The 22,261-nt window shown below is 40.2% G+C and overlaps 1 protein-coding gene across 28 annotated transcripts in view; it reads right to left on the reverse strand.

Annotated features, from left to right (window-relative positions):
- Nucleotides 1–22,261, reverse strand: part of R3HDM2 (R3H domain containing 2) — a 151,293-nt gene that overhangs the window by 27,507 nt on the left and 101,525 nt on the right. For 13 of the 28 annotated variants that reach the window (XM_023257156.2, XM_045061981.1, XM_006933843.4 and 10 more), the window contains 10 exons: nt 16,130–16,329; nt 13,578–13,601; nt 11,725–11,766; nt 9,056–9,142; nt 8,406–8,532; nt 7,479–7,557; nt 6,775–6,834; nt 6,071–6,211; nt 5,555–5,663; nt 2,709–2,804 (listed from right to left, as the gene is read on the reverse strand). In XM_023257156.2, coding sequence (XP_023112924.1) covers nt 2,709–2,804; nt 5,555–5,663; nt 6,071–6,211; nt 6,775–6,834; nt 7,479–7,557; nt 8,406–8,532; nt 9,056–9,142; nt 11,725–11,766; nt 13,578–13,601; nt 16,130–16,294 — 930 coding nt within the window. In that variant the 5' untranslated portion in view covers nt 16,295–16,329. The remainder of the gene's footprint in view (nt 1–2,708; nt 2,805–5,554; nt 5,664–6,070; nt 6,212–6,774; nt 6,835–7,478; nt 7,558–8,405; nt 8,533–9,055; nt 9,143–11,724; nt 11,767–13,577; nt 13,602–16,129; nt 16,330–22,261) is intronic. The other 15 variants (XM_045061975.1, XM_045061967.1, XM_045061971.1 and 12 more) reach the window with 6 other exon arrangements.

A 22,261-nucleotide genomic window follows, 5' to 3' on the forward strand; every position in this document is an offset into this window, starting at 1 on the left:
GAAAGAGCATTCAGTGTTTTTAGCCTTCCCACAGAGTGTTTAAAAAGAGACGCTGATAAAAGTGGGAGTATGGAAAGGAGGAAGAGGAAAGTATTAACCTATTATTTCCTTTTTAGTTCTAAATTTATTCTCCCTAAGAGGTAAAGCTGAGCATAATAATTGGTGTGCTTGGTCCTAAAGAGTGTGATCAAGGGAAGGGAAAAGGGAGACAAGAGAAAGAAATTTAGTTTTTTTTTTGGAAGTCATCCTCAATGACTATTCCATTTCTATCCTCCACACTGGCCAAAATGAAAGACATTCTGACCTGAGACCCAAGGAGAGTAAGAAATTGGGGAAGCAGGTACTTTTTCGGAGCCTAGAAAAAATGAAAGAATTAAAAGCCTGCAACATTCCTTTTGGGGATCATTTCCTGACAAAGCCACTGAGCTGAGTGAAGTGAGCATTATGATGCACTCCCAAGCCTTAGAAAAAGGTACCAAGAGTGTCCAGCTGCTGAGCAGAGTGGGCTCCGTGCAGACCAGAGCCTAAGTGGGGCAGCTCTCCCAGTACACAGCTCAGGCTCCAGAGAAGGTTGCAGCGGCAGCATTTCCATCCAAACACCCTTCTTGCCACTTCCCTTTCTTGTTGGCCTGCCTCTTCCTCCCATTTGCCCCTACCTACGACTCCACCCTTAATCAGCTCCCTCTGACTGGCCAGGTTCCTCTCCACAAGGGAATCTCGAGTATGGTGGGCTTTGGACATGTTTCCTTGTCTAGACCTTCTGAGATTCCTGATGCTTTTAACACAACAAGAGTTAGGAAGTGCTGAAATGAAAAGTGGTAAATCCACAAGGATTTAACAAAGAATACATAAATTAGTAGAGGCTTGAGAGACTGGAAATCAGGAGAAAAAAGGAGAGAAGAGCTAACTGTGATTTTGTTACAGTTATACACACTTATGTTCTGGTGTTCCTAATTAGCCCCAATACCTTATTAAAAGCTACTTGTGCTTTCAGAGGCTCTATGGCTTTGCTAATGGCTGGCATGGTGGGACAGTCATTTACCATGTGTCAGGGAAGCAGAGCAGCACATCACAGATAGCTATACTATGATATCACTGGTACTTCCTAATCTGAAGAGCCCAGAGCAGAGCAAGCTATTGAGAGGTGGTTTACTTTAGGGGTTAAGTTTAGGTGGTTTACTTTAGGAGCCAGACTGCTTGAGCTCAAATATCAACCCTTTCACTAACTAGAGCTCTGATCTAAGATTACTTAACCTTCTATGCCTCAGTCCCTCATTCATAATGAGGAAAGTAACATAACCTACCTCAAAGACCTAGTGTGGATTAAATACATTTATGCAGAGTGCTAAGAACAGTGTCTCAAAGATAGTAAGCACTATATAAATGTTTGTTATTATCATCCACCAACCTGCTCTGTCCACAACTTAGGGTCATCGTCGGCCACAGCCATGTACAAGTGACCTCTCTCCTCTCATTCCACCCAACTGGTTTGCAGGTAAAGGCAGAGGACCCTCTTTGGGCTATGGTTGGATAATCTGGAGGACAGATTTTTTTCTGACTCAGAATGGAAGTCTATATAACAGAAGGTAAGATGATTCCTTCTCCTTGGTCAGGAGGTTTGTTGTGAATCTGTCCCCACTGAGGATCCTTGGAACACTTGGGTCTCCTGAGACAATGGAACACGTTCATAGAGGAGTTCAGTTTTCTTCAAGTCAGAGACAATGTTTTTCTGAGCTAGGTGATGATGGAGAGATAAATGTATTTTTTGTCTTGCTGACGGAGGGGAGAGTGGGGAAATGAGAGGAGAGTAGTGTTCATCGAAGTATATTGATTAGAATTGGCCATCTTTTGACTACAAAGGTAGGCTGGCTCTTCCTCCTTTGTTTGCTAATTTGACTGTAAGACAGTACTGCTATCTTGAGCCTACATTTTCTGGAGATCTGTTCCTCTCTTGCTTATCTACAGCCTTTCCTGAATTTCTGCTATACTTCTCTTCAGTCTTGTAGGCAAAGGCCACCAAATACAGGGGTACCGGGTGTATTTAATATGGCCCACACTTCTTAAGAATAAAGTTGCCTAAAGTGATCGTGTTGCCTTCTGGCCCACAAAGTCCATACTATTCTAAGAAGCAAGGTAGGAAATAGAGGAAGAAAGAGACTTCCTGTTCAGATAGAGACAGGAGGGAATAGTAAGTGGTACCCTCTGTGCATGTGGAATGTGGAGCTCAGAGAATGGATGCCAGATCTGTGCTCTAACAACCACCAACATATCCTAAAAATGAGGCTGGCCAAACAAGATGGATGTATATAGGCTGTGTGGATACTAAGTTTTCCACTTAGAAGCAAAGATGCCTAAAATGGATAGTGGGAGTGAAAGAGGGGAAGTGGGAGAAGGGATGGACAGGCAAGAGTCAGGGCCCTTCCATAAGGCCTGCCAAAACCATTTCTATTTTCAGTCTAATCATATCTACCAAATTCAGCCATTCCATTTGTTCTCTTGGTATGCCATACTGCAAAGTGTATGAAAAATAATACAAATAAAAATCTGCAGTTTCCCAGTAAGCCACATTTGAGAACCAAACTGGAGCTGGCTGATGTTGGTTCAAAAAAGACAACAACAAAACATTTACGGAGGGTTCATTCCAATCACAGTTCCAAAGATTAAGAGCTAAAAGCTATGGGCTGACAACTCTCAGAAGCTACACTTACCTCTCGGGCAAATATTCTCTCTCGGACCCTTTGATATTCCTCCTCTCTCTCTTCTATTGACTTGCTCCTCCTTCCATCCTGCAATGGAACTCTGATCTAGATCGATGAGCAGAATTAAGCTAGTTAAGTTCTCCTCGTACTGCAAGCTCACTGCACACCAGCAAGGAAGAGAAACCGGGAGAGTTTATAGTTGCCATCAAAAAAATGGAAAAAAAAAAAAGAAATAAAATTTCCAGTGTTGGACAGGTTTCACTGGGTACATCTGACCATGCAGTTTGGGAGATCAGGTTTTCTGGATGATTGGAACCTCTTCGTCTCCCCACCCCCACCCAGAGTGTCAAGAACAACAACTATTTATAAGGATTGGGTTGCTTCCTTTTAGTAATCAGGTACTAAGGATCAAGAGAATAGCCCAGGGAATAAACAATATTGCTTTGGAGGGAAAGAAAGGGATAGTAGGAAGCTAGCGAGGGAGAAGAAACAGGTATTTAGCAGAGCCGAATGTAGAGAAGAGTTTTACAGAACTAGCACCTGATATTATCCCTTCTTTACTCACTAATGCCATGGCCTGAAGATCCAAGTCACACACAGCTCAGCAAAGAGGGCCTTGGGAATGAAATCCAAGTGAAGCTAACCTCAAAGCTTAAGCAGTTTTTCTCCTCTTAACTATAGCCACTGGAGGGAGGGAAAGAGACAGAAATTACAGAAATAGAGAAGAAAGAGAACAGAGCAACATAAAGAGGAGAAGAGAGAGAAAAGGAGAACAGAACAGAAAGAAGGATGGACAGGGAAAGGAAGAGACAAATAAGGTACGGTGGAAAGGAGAGAGAGAGAGAGAGAGTGATAGAAAGGGAAAAGAAGGAAATGGAGGTTAGAGAACTTTAAATTCTCTGAAAAATGTAGAGAAGGTGATGAGGGATGACTGGGCAGATCACCACCTCTGGCTAGCCCACCACCCAACTCTCCATCATCGTTTTCCTCTCTTGGCCTGTTGAGTTGTGAGCACTGTCCTGGGTAGGGTGTCATACACAGTGTCCTTTTCCATACTGCTCTTGCAGGCAAGATGCTCTGGGGGAGACAACCCGTCCAATGAATGTCATCAGTTATAAAAGATTCTGACCTTTAATCCAGAGGCTCTGAAAGCTTCAGATGATGCAACCAAGGAGGCTGCTGCTCTACGCTGATCTTCCTGATCTTCACCCATCTCCACGGGTAGGTATAACTTCAGGAGTATCAACTTTTCACTAGATTTAACTCTCACTAGCATTAAGAACCTAAATTCTACTCAATGTCTTTTTACAAATCCCATTTCAAGAAGACATAGGACCTCAAGTACCCCTAGCACTGGTGAACCAGTGACAGAGCAGAAAAAGTATAATGGGCTTTGAGGTCAGGCAGAATTTCAGCTCTGTCACTTCTGAAAAATGTTATTTCAGGCAAGTAACTTAACATCTCTTAGCCTCGGTTTTCTTATATTTAAAGTGGAGCTAATAACCCCCATGTATACTGGGTTGTGGAGAGGATTAAAAGAGATAATGCACAGAATGTGTTTAGAACAGAATCTAGGTCAGGGAAACACTCAAAAGAAATAACAATTAATGTATTTATTATTAATATCATGGACCGAAAATGCAGAGAGCCTACCCTACTATGGATCAAGCCTGATGCTGAGAGATGAAAAGTTCGTAATATGGACAGATTCTACTCCGCCCCAATGTGCCTCTAGGCCTGAATAATTCCTGATCCACAGAAAAAGGGTTTTGGGAAAATGGAGAGAAGGGCATCAGGATGGAAAGGCTCTTTCTGATTTTTAAAATTTTGTCTTTTTTTAAATATTTCATTGTTTTCAATCAGACCCAGCGTGTTTGTCCACAAAAGATAATGGTGTTTTTCTCAAAAGGACTCCCTCAAATACTCAAGTAGCAAGCAGGAAAAGTCCTGGTCTCGAGACCATACGATATCCCAAGAAAATTAATTTTGACTCTAGAGGTAAGATATTATTATAGTTATCATCAATTAGCAAGACTCATATTGGCTCTACCCAACCATGCTCTTCAAATCTTAATCCTGGTTCTCCACCTAACCTCCTCTGGAGGTCAAACAGAGGCTGGCTGGATCTAAATGCTGTATATGGCTGGGAAAACTAATCCCCAAACAAAAACTTACTATCTGAAGAGTAGGCTAGAAGTCAGGGCAACAGCCAGGCCCATGAGTGAAGCGATAGGGCAGACTGTTCACGTTTTATTCCCACGGGAATAGATTAAAAAGGGGATACTGCCTGAGATTCCCAGCATCAAATGTCAAATCAACTCACTCACCTTGGTGGAAGGAGTTGGGAAAATAAGGAGTTTGCAGAAAGGGATCAGAAACATCTTTATAAGTGGGTAAATTACATCACAACTTTGCCAGTCCAAGGCTAGCCCTGAGCTAGGATAAGACAGAAGTGGGATAAAATAACTTTTAATGGTTCCCAAAGAAATTCCTAACTATTAAAGAAAAAAAAGAATGAAGCCGTCAGCTGAATCAAGGCTGAAGCAGGGAGGAACCTTGCTTTGTCCCCAAATGACCTAGAGCTAGAAGTCAGTGGCAGAACCAGGGAGTTCCAGGCCAAATGAGGAAACCCAGCAAAACTCAGCACCATGTCTCTCTGGGGCTAAGAGGGCGGCATTCAGCTCAACAAATGTAGTCAGTCCTCAAAATTAAGCCACAGCCAACTGAGTAGAACTCAATACATTTCTCCATACTAAGATATTTCGAGTTTTCTTTATCCCACAAAAATTCTTCTCCCCTCCCAGTTTCTCTTACTGCAATCTCTCTGTATGGCCCCACCCCTTTCCATTCTTCACCTGGTTATCATCTCGGTCCATACTGGCATCATCTCTCTTGAGAATGAATCTCTGTTGAAATTCTGTATTCTTCTCATCCTTTATATGTTCTGAGAATCTCTGTTCAGGGCTGGTTTGGGAGAGAAATGTAGAAAGAAGGAAGGAAAAAGACCCTTTTGTTAGGAAGCAGACCTTCTAGTATAGCACTCTTAAAAATTCCACAACTCTCCCTCAAGGGATTTCTGGAGTCACACATCCACAAAGCCACAGTGAAATCTTCAAGGTCAATTCTTTGTAAGCTGTCTTCCTCCAAAGTTATACCTGTCCTATCAATAAAGGTGAAGAGACGCCAGGGGCCCGCCTTCACAAAACACAAGTGCCTCCTAGAATCTATCTCTCACTCCTCACAAAGAGTAGGAATTGATAATATAACCCTCCACATTGTCCCCTCCCCAGAAAGACATCTTGATCCTACACCTTCCTCTTCCACGCTAGAGGCTATCCCAGGAAAGTCTTCCAATCTCTTTCCTCCCTTACATTCTTGTGTTACTGGTTTTGTTGATGATGACAGCTTTTCCAGTTTGATCAACATTGTGGTCCATCCCAAAATAGGCAGCTACCCGGTGTAATAGCATCCGGTGATATGAGGTCATCTGAGGGAACTTCTTGAACTGGTTACTGAAGGGAAACCAGGGGGCGGGGAAGTGAAATAAGGAAAAACAACAGCAATAATAACCAATTGTAATTTTTCTTACAAGTGTCTAAAGTAGAGAATTTCTTAAGAGGAACAGACTTATTATAAGGAAGATAGATCCTCACTCAATGGGAACCAAAAAGGTTCTCTCAGCTTCTTTATCTATAGCATTTTGTAGATCACTCTGATCCACTACCCTCATTAAGACTATTCCTAGGTTTCCCCTTCCTGTATGGTATTCTACAAAGAAAAAATGGAGAATTTGAAGAATAATTAAATATGGGACAAGGGCTAGCTACTGAAAAGATATCAATTCTTTTCAACTCAAGTCTATGCAATAACTTAAAAACCTTGCTTGGTTTTCACAATACACTTTTTAATTCATTCTGATTACTTCTCCCCAATTTCTTTTGGTTCCCAGTGAGTAATTACTTCAAAATTCAGACTTCAAGGGAAATATGAAAGGGGGATATCCTAAAGTTGTACCTAAATTTCTTTTCAGTGCCCCCTCCCACCTTTAAATGTGTATTTCGTTCAAGTAACTTACTTGTTGTCATTAATAAATTCCAGAATCTCCTGTTCTAATTTTAGCAGCATCATTCTGTCCCTGTTTAGAAAAGATTAAAACAAAACAAAACAAAAAGCAGCCCTCCCATAGACATTGAAAGCATTGAAACCTGCACACTACAGAAGCTGAAGGGAGGAACAGATCCAACCCCCAATAGCAGACCAATAACGTAGACAGACCTCACGGGCCTGTCTTATATTACTTTAAAAAAGAAAAACAATCAAGTAGAGAAACAATCATTTTGCAGATCCTCCTAATCATGTACTTTGTTTTCCTTATCAGAAACCTAATTCTGCTGGCAGCTATGTTCCTTTAAACACATACTTTACACTTATAAAATCTAATCAGTAGTCTACATTCTGTCTGATTATAGATGTATATTTAGTTTTTATACATATCAATTTTTTTCCCTGTACTTTTAAATCATACTCCCAAGCCTTTAGATTTCTTTGCCTCTGCATTCTCCTTCCACAGAATTTGTCTCAACTCTTCTGAAAGCAGACACCTCAACACGAGGGTACTATGAATCCCTCGCAGAATATAAAACTATACTGGAGGGAAATGGTGGGGGAGGGGGGTGGGAATCCTAGATTCGAGTAATGGAAAAATTTTGAGAAGCTGCTTGACCTCTTAGGTATTCTGCTGGGCCCTGCTATCCCCCTTCCATCAAATAATGTTTTTACCTTGGGTTCTTTTTCAGTGTATTTACAAGAAATTCATGTAGGTCTATTCCAGTGGAGTCTGTATATTCTTGGCTGGAGTCTAGAACCACCACAACAAAAGAAATTTAAAATAAATGAAACCACCTCACATGAAATCTAATCATAAGCAGAAGCCCACAATTCAATGAGGGTTTTAGCTTAAAAACCAGAATGATGCTTGATTTGCCAGCTCCTGCCCCCAACTCCCCATGACAATGATGGAAGGTAGAATCTGGGTCACAGTGTTGCATCAGTATTACACTGAAAAGCTACCTGACTATAATTAAAATTTGCTGAATGTTTTAACCAAAACAAAGCAGATTTTATTCTAGTTAAAGAAAATAAATTCCAGGTAAGAGCAGTTGGGGCTGAATTTTCCAGAATCTCAGCAAACAGCTTCAAATGTTATTTATTATTTATTTATTTATAAAAATTTAATCCCAAGATTGCCTTTTCCTCTCAACTATAACTTCTATGGAGCAGGTATTTTTGCTACCAGCCCAAGAGTTTAAAACCACAGACAGCTTAATAATTAGATACAAACCTGATTTAAAAAAAAAAATCACTCTAAGCATCCCCAAATCAAAATATAAACGGTATCTGGAGGATCTGCTACTAGTGATGAATCATGTCACTACTTATTCCACAGCAGAAATAGAATCAGAATTAACTACGATGACTTCTTATAGACAGTGCCAACATTAACAGAGTAGCTCTCTATAGCATGTTAGCCCCTAAGGCAGGGTTGGCTAAATCAGCAAAGAAAGTAACCTACCTAGTTAGGCACCTCCCCAAGTCAGCAAGACACTAGGAACTGTTGGGCCAGTAAGGTCAGCAGGTTCCAAGATGGAAGGAAAAGACACTACAGAGCACTACATAGGACACAAAAGAGGTGGGGAAAGTCCTCACCTCTAGAAAGCATCTTCCTTGGGACCTTTTCTTTGTTTTTCTCTTTGTCTTCCTTTTCAGAGACATCTTTTGTGGATTTTTCTTCCTCTTTGTCAGAGGGGCAGCTGATGTGCAACTGAATTATATCCTTAGACAAGAGAAAAGAGGAATATTATCAAAGGGGGAAAAGAATTTCAATTCTCCCACAGGATTTTACTCTCCCTTGAAATGTCATAGAAGGGGAATCTTGAGTTACAGAAGATAGTATTTTGTTGATTAAATTGTCTTAGTTTTTGTTCTACCAAAAGGGTGAAAAGCCAAACCTTTTCTGCCAACGATCACAGCCACTATATGGAGAGCTCAAGTTACACTGGCTGTTCTTGGCATAGAAACTGGACAGATACGGTTCTAATCACCAGAGGGAAAAAGTGTGGGTGGGAAAACAAGATTCAACCCTGGGATCTCCTCATCTGCATCATCTCAGGTGGTCCAGGTGTGAAGACCTATGCTTCATGTTCTCACCCATGCACCCTGCTTTACCACAACCACCTGTTTTGAAGCCCCTTCTACCCTGGTTTCCAGGCCTAATGCTGATGCTGTGGTTGTTACACTACAGTTTACCAAACAATGGCCAAACTCAAAAGTTACACTTACTCTTATAAAGGACATACCTGGGTTTCCAGTGGCCCATCAGCAAAAGGGACAGAGGACTCCTCACACACTGCCAGGCTGCGCACCAACTTCAGCTTGGAATTAGACTGAAACGAACAAACAAACAAATATATATATATTACTCACTTGGTGGACATTCAGAAAGCTTTTCGCTGAACGAAGGGTATCCTCTTTGGCTCTGTTAGTTGCTGCTTCCATTAAGTACAGGTTTTTTTGTTTTTCCCTTCAAACAGGCCTTACTCGCCAGTTCTGATTTACTTCAAAGATAATTCCCCTGCTTACATTAGTAGACATATAAAAACAAAATGGCTACCTTGAACAGATGATAGGAAAACCACTTCACTTAGCTTTCTCTACCTCCTTTCTCTACCAATTTCAGATCCAGAGGTTTACTGAAAATACACAGTAGCAGAGCTTAGTAGATACTGGATTTAAGAGCCAGAAGTCCTAGCTTCAACTCCTGCTCTTGTGCTCATGAGCTATGAGAGACCCTGAGCAAACTACTTGACCTCTCTGGATCTCTGTTTTTCCCTCAATGAAATGGGGATAAAAATACTTAAAGGATGGCTTGTGAGAATTAAGTGACATAAACTATGTTAACACAGTGCCTAGAACAGAGTGATAATAAATGCTAAATGACTCTAAACCTGAGGTGGCAAGGGTATGGAAAGAAGTGTCTGAAAAGAGTAAAGAGAAAGAAATTTTTATAACATTTGGGATTTAACGTGGTAAGAAGCTAATGCACTTGGTTTACTTTCGCTGGCTAAAGAATACTTTGCAAATCATTGCTCTCCTAAGGATCCCCAAAACCAAAAATTATAGAATTGACTCACTGGAAATCTACCTACAAACATTTTCTAAGAGTTCTTATAATAAAATCAAGGTTTACAGTAAATATAATAGCACAAAACATGGCATGTGTATTCTGGGTTGTGCAGTATAGTGCAAAGAACTCGCAAGTCTGAAGAACTGACTTCAAGCCAAGTTCTGCCACTTACTAATGAATATCTTGTCAAATTCACTCAGTCTCTATAAATCCAAGTTACCTAATCTGTAAAATGGACATAACAACTGTCTTACTTATCTCAAAAAGCTTGGGTGGAAATTAAGTAGAAGTGAACACCTTCTGTTGTAAACTTTAACATCAAGCCCATCACTGTGGATTTAGGCCATGTCAGGCAAAACACAGACTCAATTTATCCTATGTGTGGTGTTCAAATCCAAGCCACATACTGTCTGAGCCACTCCCAAATTCTGCCATTGCTTTTTGGGGGGGAAAGGGGGTGGGGTAGACACCCTTAATTATTCCTCTGGTGACAATTCTTCTCACTGCAAGAAAGGGTTTTTTGGGTTTTTTTAAATTTTTTATTTTTTTATTTGAGAGAGAGAGAGAGAGAGAGAGAGAGAGCGAGCGCATGTGTCAGTGGGGGAGAGGGGAATAGGGAGAGAGAAAATCTTAAGCAGGCTTCACACTCAACATGGAGCCCAGTGCAGGGCTTGATCCCATGATCCTGGGATCATGACCTGAGTTGAAATCAAGAGTTGGACACTCAAGTCACTGAGCTACTCAGGTGACCCAGGAAAGGTTTAATATTTTATTGTTCCCTCAACTAAAATTAAAAAGCCATCACACACTAACACATATAGTCCTCCTTGATAACGCTGCTCCAAATAGTCTGTGATGTGCTAATTTTATCAAAAAATGATTAAAAACAAAATCCTCCTCCCTGGCCCAACCTAAAAAGTACCCCCCCTCCGCCCCGCCAAAGGCTGTATTTTTAGGATGTCCAAAACTGTTGAGTCATTTCTACTAATGGTGCAGGATTTATCTTGAAGGGTAAATGGGAAAAAAATGTTGGAGGGAAAAATAACACTCATAGTACTCCTAGAGAAACCAGAGGTGAGGAGAGAAACTGGCTTTCCAGCAGAACCAGTACCAATGTGCTCAGGCTTTGTGACAGACTACAGCTGGGCATCAGAAATAGACTGTGGCTGAACTAAAGGTAATGGAGAAAAATAAAGCCAGACCCTCCAATAGGAAATGTGTGCATGTGTGTGTGCACATTCACAATTAGAGTATAAAGTGCAGGCAGAAAAACTTTGCCTATATATAATCCAAATAAAGTAGATATTAATGATAAGTCCATTGTGAAATGTATTACTAATAACAGTAGAAAAGAAGCTACAGTAGTCCCTCTTATCATCTGGGATACTTTCCCAAGACCCCCAGTGGAGGCGTAAAACTATGGATAGTACTGAACCCTATATATATTATGTTTTTTTCCCTATACATACATACCTAAGATAATGTTTAATTTATAAATTAGGCACAGTAACAGATGAACAATAACAACAATAAAATAGAACAATTACACTATAATAAAACCTACATAACTGTGGTCTCTCCCCCCACCCAAAACATCCTACTGTACTGTACTCATTCTTTTTCTTGGGATGATGTGAGATGATAAAATGCCTACATGATGAGATGGAGTGAGGTGCATGCTACAGGCATTGTGACGTATCAGTAGGCTACCAATGAACTTCTGATGATATATCAAAAGGAGGATCATCCACTCCTGGACTATGGTTGAAGTGTGGTAAGTAAAACCATGGAAAGTGAAACCTCAGATAAGGGGGGACTACTATGTAGAGAAAGGGCTCTCACCTTGGCTCTTTTCCTGGCATGACCATGGCTGGATGTCCGCCTCTGTTACAAGGGGATTAGAAAATATTAAAGGTGTAGAAAATCAGCACTTAGGTTAAAAACAATACAAGTTTACAAAGAAAAAGCATTACAGTAGCTAAACTATGATGAGAACCACTTGGTGCAGTTGTCCCCCCGTCCCCCTCTGCTACAGCCCTAGCAATTGTGACACGGAAGGGACCACGGGCCACCTATAGCACATCACCACTTACCATGAAGAAAATGAATAGGAAGACACTTACTGGTTAGCCTTCACAGGTTAATAAAAATTACTTTTGGATAAGCCACAGAATTCTCTCTTAATTAGGAGGCTTCTGGAAATGTCACTACCATAGCACTGACAGAGTGCTTTTTCCCAAGCATGATCACAGGAGCCTAGTTAACCCATAATGAACAGGCAATATGGCCCTTAATCATCACTTATTGTAACATCTTTATAGGAAAACACATTCAGAGTTCCAACTTGAGATACTCAAAGGACCTGTCCCTATGCTGCTGATATGGAATGAAGACACTTCTTGCCAAATGTCTCCCTCACTGAGGATGAGAATCCTCCCAGTTCTAAGCACCTGGTTGTGGCTCTTATAGCCTGTCTGGGACAGGATAAAACTAAGGGAGCATGGAAGATATGGACAAGACTTCCAGAGCAAAGGGAGGGTAAAAAGAGTGGGTAAGGAGCAGAATAGAAGCTGAAGAAGATGAAGAATGAGGGCCTGTGGTAGGAGGAGGGAAGAAACAACGAATTAATTGATGGGGTCTCTGAACAGCTGCAAAGTCAAAATGGGGGCTTTTGGGAAGAGATGAGGTAGGGCTATGTATGGGATGAAGTACCTAGGGCTTCTCAGATGTTCAGAATGGAACTCACTGCCACTGAAGTATGGAGAGAACTGAGGTTAGGTGGCGAAGGGAAAACAAGACAAAGGCAGAGTACCAGTAGGGTTCTGGGTAGGTGAGGATTTCTTTCCTTTTTCCTTTTCACTAGTTACCAAACAACACTGCCACAATGCAAAATGGAAAATCAGGAAGGCAGATGGAAAAAGTAAGAAATGATGGTGAGTCTGGTCAATGTAAGAGATGTCACAGTAAGGGAAGAGCCATAGTCCAGGAATGTGTTAACTGTTTTTTCAAAAAGGTAGTAACATACACAGAGCACAAACATTCAAGAGGTATAATGGGGGTATATATAATAAGTCTCCTTTCATATCTGTCCCCCAGCCACCTGGTTCTCTCCTAATGACTCAAGTAGTACTGACTTTCTTGTCATCTTTCCATATATCTTTTATGAATATGTAGAAGTTTATTGTACATGTGCACACACAGGCTTTCTTTTTTTTTTTTTAAACCAAATAGATGTATATTGTACACACTACTCTGAACCTTGCCTTTAAACTTTTTTTTCACAGATGTTATTCTATAGAAGATCTACTGCTTTGCTTAATGTCTAATATGGTATTTCACTCTGTGGCTATCCCATAACTTATTTTACCAGTCCCTTAAATCATGCCATTTAGGATATTTCTGATCTTTCATTTGTATAAACAATGCTTCAATGACCACATCATTAAGCACATCTACAAATACAGTATATCTGTAGTCCAATTAAAAAAATTTTTTTTAATTAAAAATTTTATAAAGTATTGCCAAATTGCCCTTCAAAGAGATTATTCCAATTTATAGCCTTACAAGCAATATATGAATCTGCTTACTTCCCAGAATGGATAGTTTTCATTTCATTGTCAAACACGTACTTAAAGTCTAATATGTACCAGGCACCATGCTAACTACTGGGGGATACAGAGATAAAAAACACAAACCTTGTCCAAAAGGGACTCATAATCCTGTTGGAGAAGACAGACAAATAGACAATTACAATACAGTACAAATGCATTCCAGAAATAGTTATGCAGTGCTATAGGAGCACATGGTGCAAGTGTCTAACCCAGACCTAGTAATTCACAAACACATACATTCACAGATATTGAGTGCCTGCCAAGAACTGTGTGGGCCTTAGAGATACAATGGTGAGCCCAAACTGACCTAATCCTGGGCTTCACTGAGCTTATAGTTCTGTGAAGGAGACAGAGATAGGCATTACTCAAAGAATTATATACAGTGTAGACCTGCAATGGGTGATTAAGGTTGTCAGGGAAGGCTTCCTGGAGAAAGACACATCTCAACTGAGTTTTGACGGATAAACCGGTATTAGACAGATGCTGGCATGGGAGGTTCAGGCGTTGGAGGAGGCCAAGAAAAGAACACCACATAAGGCATTCTATGCAAAGAAAGCATGCTTTCTCCAAACTTTTCAGCTCTTACTTATAACAGGGACCAATGAATCAGATAATGCCGATGCACAGAACGCCAGAGGCGGATGGCCAGGCAAGGGACTAGGTCACAATATGCCATGCTGACAAATTTGGGTCTTGGCCTAGGACAATGAGACACACAGAACGTTTGAAAAAAATGAACATAATCAGATCTCTATTTCATGGCCATCTGTATAAAGCAGTATGGTAGATGAATCCAAAAGGATCACAAATTTAAAGGCAGAAAGCCCAGCTAGAAGGTCACACTCAGCTGGTTGGCTGAAGACAGGTGTTACGTCAGGGTTAATTTGCCCATTCAAAATTCAGTCTCAGAACCTGCCTTTTATAGCACTGTTTGCATATGAAAGACGTTCTGAGTTCCAATTGCTGATTCTAATAATACATCTCACACAGTGCAAGTAATGAAAGTCCTCTTTCTGCAAACTTTCTAACTCCAACTTCATAAGAAGCACTCCCTTGACAGCATCAGTAAGACTCCTGGGGAGACTTCCAGGGTATGAGTCAGGGGGAGGGGCAGGGAAAGGTAGAAGAAAGAGCAGAATTTTTAGTGCTCTTGAAAGGGCACATGATCTGTTAGGAAATGGCGGAGGGGAGAGGGCTTCTGAAGGGTGGGACAAGACTAAAGACTTCTAGAAGGATCAGGAGCTCCAGTAGATGGCAGCAGCAGCTCCACCTGCTCCAGCAGCAGCAACAAGTCAGAGGGGAGGCGAGTTCCCTTCCAACCTCCGACATGATCTATTTGTATATCCAGGTGAAAACATTCTTGAACTGAGTGTCTATAAGGTGTGTAACACCTGTACACATCCCTTCTTTTCTGCCTATCTTCAAGGAGTACACACAACAGGAGTTCAGAACACCTCTTCAAGTGGTCTCCTTAGAATAACTTGGATCCAGAAGTTCATTTAATTACTACCTTCCATGTAATATGACAGCACATAATTAAACATTCATCACTTATCTGTCCTGAGGATTTAAAATTCATTATTGGTATCAGTGGAGGCTGAAAGTATAGCTGGAACGGTGGCAGACTGTCTCTACAAACTCTGGGAGGATGGGCGGGGAATGACAACTCAGATGCAAAAGATAATGGAAAGAAAAGCAGCCAGGACAGAGATCTGGCAAGCTGTTAAGTGGAAAGACAGTAGAAGAACAGGCAGCAGGAGAAGAAAATATTTCAGAGAGCTGTCTGATTTTAATTCATCCCTTTATGTTGTTGCTGTTTTAATCTCTTAAGAAGAAAAAGCCTAGATGAATTGGGTTGTCAAAAGAAATTATGTTTCAAGTTTCTAGTGGTTGCCACTGCTTTTTAAACTAACTTCTTACTGTCTATCTCCTAAGCATACAATAAAGACCAGTCTAACCCCTGGGCACGAAGGAAAGGATTTATATAATCTGGATCTGGGTAACACAGGAAACTAGCAGTGACCACAGAAAAGAGAGGACTGGAACAGGTAAACTAGAGGCTCAGAGTCTTAGCTGTCTGGGTATCAAACAGGAGCCCTGGAGGAAGCTCGGCTGGCCATCTACTGCCATCATATCTGCACTGCACTACGAATCTGGAGGGAAAACAACATGGCAACCAAAGAGTGAAATTCTTCTCACTCACTTAGCAAGTGGCAAGTTCAGAGATTATTTCTGACCCAGAAAATGCTGACTGCTTTAACACAACCAGGATATGAATTTAACACTGTGTGTAAAGCCAGGCAGCTGTAATTTTAAGAATTTATTGTATGAGCCATATTATGACTTGTTAAATAATGTGTTTGTATACAGTTTATTTTTTGATAGTTCAAAAATATCAAAAGGTAGCAAGAACCAGTGTAACTCAGGTCCAAATGGATTAGGAAATTACTCTGTCTTCTTTAGACTTCACTGTGGACATTTTATGATAAAAAAGGAAGGAGACAGTTCTTGAAAGCTGGAAAATAGGTTTTTAGGAAGAATCAAGTGACTGGCTTCTTACAGACTGCCAATACCACTTATGCTACCATTCTATTCTGGTATAATGAGTGTGCATATGATGTACTTCTAATTCTTACCTGTGTCTCCTGACGCAAACTAGTATCTTCACTCTCTTTCTCAGTTTCTTCCTTACTTGGAGTCTTAGATACAAACTTGTTTTTGTTTACAGATTCTTCCACCAGTTTTTTTTCTGATTCTTTCATTATTTCCAGGGTCTCTTGAGTAGTGTTACTGTTAGACATCTTCTTCGATATAATACAGTAGCCTCTATGGACTCCTAAAGAAACATCAGACGCATTAAACAGGAAGTGTTTATCCATACACACAAGACTTGTATTTCACACTAGTCTGCAGCAGTCACCCTGTAACCCAGAAAAGGGTCTCTGAATAACTGCTGCCCCTGGATTAATTTCTTCTTTTAAAAAAAGCTTTATTGAGGTAGGGGTGCCTGGCTGGCTGTTGGTGGAATGTGCAATTCTTGATCTTGGGGTTGTGAGTTCGAACCCCACACTGGGTGTAGAGATTAGTTAAAAATAAAGTCTTAAAAAAATAATAAAAGCTTTATTGAGGTAAAGCTGGCATATGATACACTGCATATATTTAAAACGTACAATTTAATTATGAAACATGCACACACCTGGGAAATCATCATTACAACCAATGTAGTGAGCACATTATCACCCCAAAAGTCTCTGGCTCTTTTGTAAGCCCTTCCTCCCCTCTCCATCACCCACAGCCTACCACTGATCTGCTGTTACTACAGATTAGCCTTCATTTGTTAGAATTTTACATCACACATTACCTGGATTCTTTTACCCAGCATAATAACCTTGAAATTCACCAGGAGTCAATTCTGAAGCAATGTAGTATGAGCCCTCTTAGCATTTTATTTGCCTCCCTTGTTTCCTACAGAAATCTGCTCACATTTTCAGCTTGAGCACATGATAGAGTTAACTCACTAGACTCTCTCCAAAAAGAAGAAAAACACCATAAAGCTCTATTCACCACCAGAGAGGACTACTCTCCTTTCCCAAGGGAGAACTTCCACAGTTACCACAAACCACAACAATGTTACCAACTTCAAGTGTCTCCCCCACCAAAAAGCAGCAAAATCAGGAGATGGTTTATAAATTCTTAAATTCTTTCCTTTAGCTTAAGCAAACTGAAGGAGTAGCGAGCTTTGTGGTCAGCTGTCCTTTATAAAAACTGGGTCTCCCCCTGAAGGAAGAGAAAATCTTTGCTTTGTTATTCACTATTTGTTCAGTCATTCTACAGTCTCCCAATGATACAGAGCATCCATACTGCAGGGGCGGCCAGCTCTTCATTACTGTTGGCACCTGGGAAGTCCTGCAATGAAGTCAATCAACACAGTAATCCATGCACACACTCAAACACAAGTTTGCTGAGGTTGCTCCTTACATAGATTACAGACTACTTCAATTCTGAATGCTTCTTTCCTTTCTTTAAAAAGAGAAGACTGGGGGGGGGCACCTGGGTGGCTCAGTCGGTTAAGTGTCCGACTTCAGACTGGGTCATGATCTCACGGTTTGTGAGTTGGAGCCCCACATCAGGCTCTGCGCTGGCAGTGTGGAGCCTACTTGGGATTCTCACTCTCTCCTCTTTCTCTGACCTTCTTCCACTTGTGCTTTCCCTCTCTCAAAATAAATAAACTTAAAAAAAAAAAAAAAGATAAGACTAGAAACTCTCCCAGACTTCGTATCTATTCCATGTGGCCTTAGAAACAGAGCCAAACAAATAGCAATGATTCAAGAAAACTGTCACACCAGGCATTTTTTCCTCCTTCAAATCAGTTTCAATGATAAGACCCTGAAGGCTCTTAAGGAGCACAGGTAATCTCATCCTGGCATAAGTTAAACAGTCTGCAAGATTATTGCTTTGTTCACCTTGTGGTGACTCTTGGGCAGCTGCCTAGAGACTTAGTTGGCACAGGGCTAAATGAAGGCCCTTTAAAAGGCCAGAGAGTCATTCATACAATCACAGTCATACAGTTGAATTTAAGATGACAAATACTGGAAGAAACAAACTACACAATAAAATGGCCAATATTCTATTTTTTAATTAACTGGATCTATTACCCAGAGGATTCTATAAAAAGACTTCTACGAACCCACGAAGCTTTATGGATCATTGGCTGTACATGGAGACTGCATATACACATATTTATTTTTTCTCCCATGGGTAAATCAGGCATCCATTGTCTCTAGTTTGAAGTGTAATAAAACCCAGCACATGCCTTTTCCATATCTCTTAGGTGGGAAACATCAATAGAGATCAGAATTGGAAGAGATCTTAAATATGACTTCATGCAATTTCCCCCCACCTCCCGATATCAGACCTCCTTTCTGTACCCTCCTGAGAGGAGCCTACAAGCCTCTCCGAGAAAACTCTTGGCACAGTATCATCTCACTACTTCTTAAGCAGTCTTAACTCTTATACTCTATAGTTTTTCCCTATAATAAGCTATAAATGGTTTCAATCTTGATGCTAAATCTGCTGCGGAGTCCCACAAAATTAAGTTTACTTCTTGTATCATGTAATTGACCTTGAATATTTTTCTTTTTTCAGGCTTAAATAGCCTCAAACAGAGTTCTCTGTCAGAAAGAGAATGTGACAGCTGGGGAGTGGGGAAATTGGATGAAGCTGGTCAAAAGGTAGCAGCTTCCATTTAGAAGACAAAACGTACTGGGGATGCAAAGTACAACATGATGACCATATAGTTAATGCTGCTGTAAAGTATATTTGAAAGTTGTTAAGACAGTAGATCCTAAAAGTTCTCATCACAAGGAAAAAAAATTTTTTGTAGCTACATAAGGAGAGGAATGTTAGGTAAACACTATGGTAATCATTTCATGGTATATATGTACGTCATTATGTTGTACACCTTAAACTTACACAAAACTATATGCTCTTTGTATCTCAATTTAAAAAGGGGGACAGTGAAACAGAAAAATATAAAGCGACTGGGTGTTTCTTTTTCTAGGTCTCAATTACCAAATAGGTGTATTTCTTCAAATCAGAATGACAACTTTGCAGCTCCTCTTCACACAGAAGTTGGAAAAGGCTCAACTATCTGAATACCTAGACCAACTTCAGTGTCCAAACACTGTTTTCAGCCAAAGCACTATGGGAAAAATCAACCGAACAAAAAAAAGGTCTTTCATAATAGTCACCTGTGGAATATGGTCCTATATTCCAACTGCAGGGTTTTAAAAATTATTTATTTATTTATTTTTTTAAAGCAGGCTCTATGCCCAATGTGGGGCTTGAACTCAACCCGAGATCAAGAGTTGCATGCTCTACTGACTGAGCCAGCCAGGTGCTCCCCAACTGCAGTTTTAAGGAGCTACATGGTTTTCTTCATTCATTGGGAAACAGAAAAACTTGAGCTTTAGATTCTTAAAAACACCCATAAGACAGTGATTAACGATCCATCCACTTTTAAGAATTTTGATAGGCATTTCCACTGAGACTACCAGCATTTAATGAGCTATAAAAGATAAAGTAATTCTTACTCCAGGGAAAATGCAAATAGCAGAGGAAGAGGTATCCTAGCACACCACTCAAATCTCCCCTTTCTTCCACACTTAACAGTCTAGCCCAGATTTTCTTTTGGTGTTTGCCTTCCTCTGAGGACACATGATCAAGGAAGGTGACCCTATCCCTGAGCCCGAGAAGGTGGGCTAGATCAATTGTGGCAATTGTTTCCTTTTTGTGACTGGTTTGAGAAGGGACAAGTGACTCAATCATCACCAGTGAAATATGAGAGGACTTTGCCAGGTGAGTGGCTTCAAAGAAAGGTCATAAAAAAAAAAAAAGAAAAAGAAAGAAAGAAAGGAAGGAAAGGCCATTCACTCTATTTAAAAGAAGAAAAAAAGCCACTAGAAAAGAATGGTTATCTTCTACTGAAGATAGTCTTGTGTGCAGATGATGCAGGACTGCAATATTCTATAAACTCAGAGGATGATAGAGCAGATAGAAAAAGCCTGGATCCTTGATGCTGAGATAGACAGAATTAGTCAACCTGGATGGTACCTCCCAACATGTGAGGTCATAAGTCTTATTATCATTTAAGCTCTTTTGAGTTGAGTTTACTGTTCCTTCTAGTCAAAAGTATCCTGACATAGTCAGAAATGGTATGTGAAGAGAGACTATCTGAACCAGACAGAAGAGCCCAGCTTTAGAAGTAGAAATAATTGACAGAAAGATGATAATAATCAGCTAAAATTCTTGGAGTGCTTACACTGTGTCACTATCCTAAAGTGTTTTATGTATCCTGTTTAATCTTACAACAATCTTATGAGATACATATTTTATTATCACTATTTTATAGATAAGTAAACTGAGGTACAGAGAAGTTAAGTAATGTAAGGTTATTGAACTGGTAAATGGTAGAACAGGGCTCAAAGCCAGGAAATTTGGCTTTAGCACTTGCTTTCTTAACCTTTATCCAATACTTCCACTATGGGGACAGATGTCCAAAAACTAGGCAGAATGGAAAGTCCACCAGAGATACAAAGGAATCATGGAATCTCATAACTGGAAGGGGACTCAGAAGCGTTCTCATTTACCTCCAGCCTTCTACATCCATAGTCCTTCTCAGTCAGGTTCCTGAATCATCAAGTCTGAAAAACGGTCGTCCTAACTGTTTGTATACTTTTAGTGAAGGGAAAGTCTTCTCCAAAAACAAACCTTTTTTGGGGGGAAATTATAAAGAGGCAAAACTCATCTTCCTATTCTTTCTGCCACTGGCCCCAGTTTAGTTCTCTGTGTAAGTCATAAAGAACAAGCTTAATCCTGCTACCATGTGAGTCCCATACGGGAGACAATTTTATCTTCTTTTTCTAAATATTCCCAGCCTCTCACTCTCTCTCTTTTTTTTTAGGCATTATTATTTTTTAAATTAAAATCCATGTTAGTTAATGTATAGTGTCGTACTGGTTTCAGCAGTAGAACCCAGTGACTTATCATTTACATATAACATCCAGTGCTCATCCCATCAAGTGTCCTCTTTAATGCCCATGACTCATTTAGCCCTTTAGTCCTTCCTTCCACCCAACAGCCCTCCAGCAACCCTCAGTTTGTTCTTTGTATTTAAGAGTCTCTTATGGTTTGCCTCCCTCTCTTTTTATTTTTCCTTCCCTTCCCCTAAGTTCACCTGCTTATGTTTTATTTCTTAAATTCCATATATGAGTGAAATCATGTATTTGTCTTTCTCTAACTTATTTCACTTAGCCTAATATACTCTGGTTCCATTCCTGTTGTTCCAAATGGCAAGATTTCATTCTTTTTGATTGCAAGGAATATTCTGTTGTGTATATATACCACAACTTCTCTGTCCATTCATCAGTCAATGGCCATGTGGGCTCTTTCCATACTTTGGCTACTGTCGACAGTACTGCTATAAACCTTGGGATGGATGTGCCTCTTCGAATCAGCATTTTTGTATCCTTTGGATAAATACTTAGTAGTGCAACCGCTGGGTCGTAGGATAGTTTATTTTTAACTTTTGGAGGAACCTCCATGCTGTTTTCCAGAGTGGCTGCACCAGTCTGCATTCTCAACAGGGCAAAAAGTTTCCCCTTTCTCCGCATCCTTGCCACCATTCTGACAGGTGTGAGGTAGTATCTCATTGTGGTTTTGATTTTTATTTCCCTGATGATGAGTAATGTTGAGCACCTTTTCATGTATCTGTAGCCATCTGGATGTCTTCTTGGGAGGGCTAGGAAGACACTTCTTGGAAAAGTGTCTATTAAAATATAGAGGGGACACTCAGAGACAGAAGGGCTTTTTCTCCCTTTTAATCCATGGCCTAGTAGAAAGAATGTTAAGCAAGAAGATAATAGCTAGAGGCTAAACATTCTGACTTACCTGTGGCAAAATTCCTGTAAACTTTCCTGTCCTTTACCAATTTGTATATCAAGAGTAAATTACTCCCAACTGATACTCCTATTTTTTAAATTGTTTAAAATCTGGGGGCTCAGGAGAATAGATAAATTGTTGTATGTTCATGGAATACTGTTAAGTCAGGTCTTCAAATCACATGGTCTTAAGTTTCCTCACCATTTTGCATCTAGATAAAAGAAACTATCCTCAAGTTAACAAAGGCTTGTTATAAGAGATAGTGTTATTACTCGTTGAAAAATACACTTATTACTCATTGAAAAATACACGGAGTTCAAAATTGTATT

The sequence above is a fragment of the Felis catus genome, chromosome B4 (genome assembly GCF_018350175.1).
Source record: "Felis catus isolate Fca126 chromosome B4, F.catus_Fca126_mat1.0, whole genome shotgun sequence".
NCBI classification, from domain to species: domain Eukaryota; kingdom Metazoa; phylum Chordata; class Mammalia; order Carnivora; family Felidae; genus Felis; species Felis catus.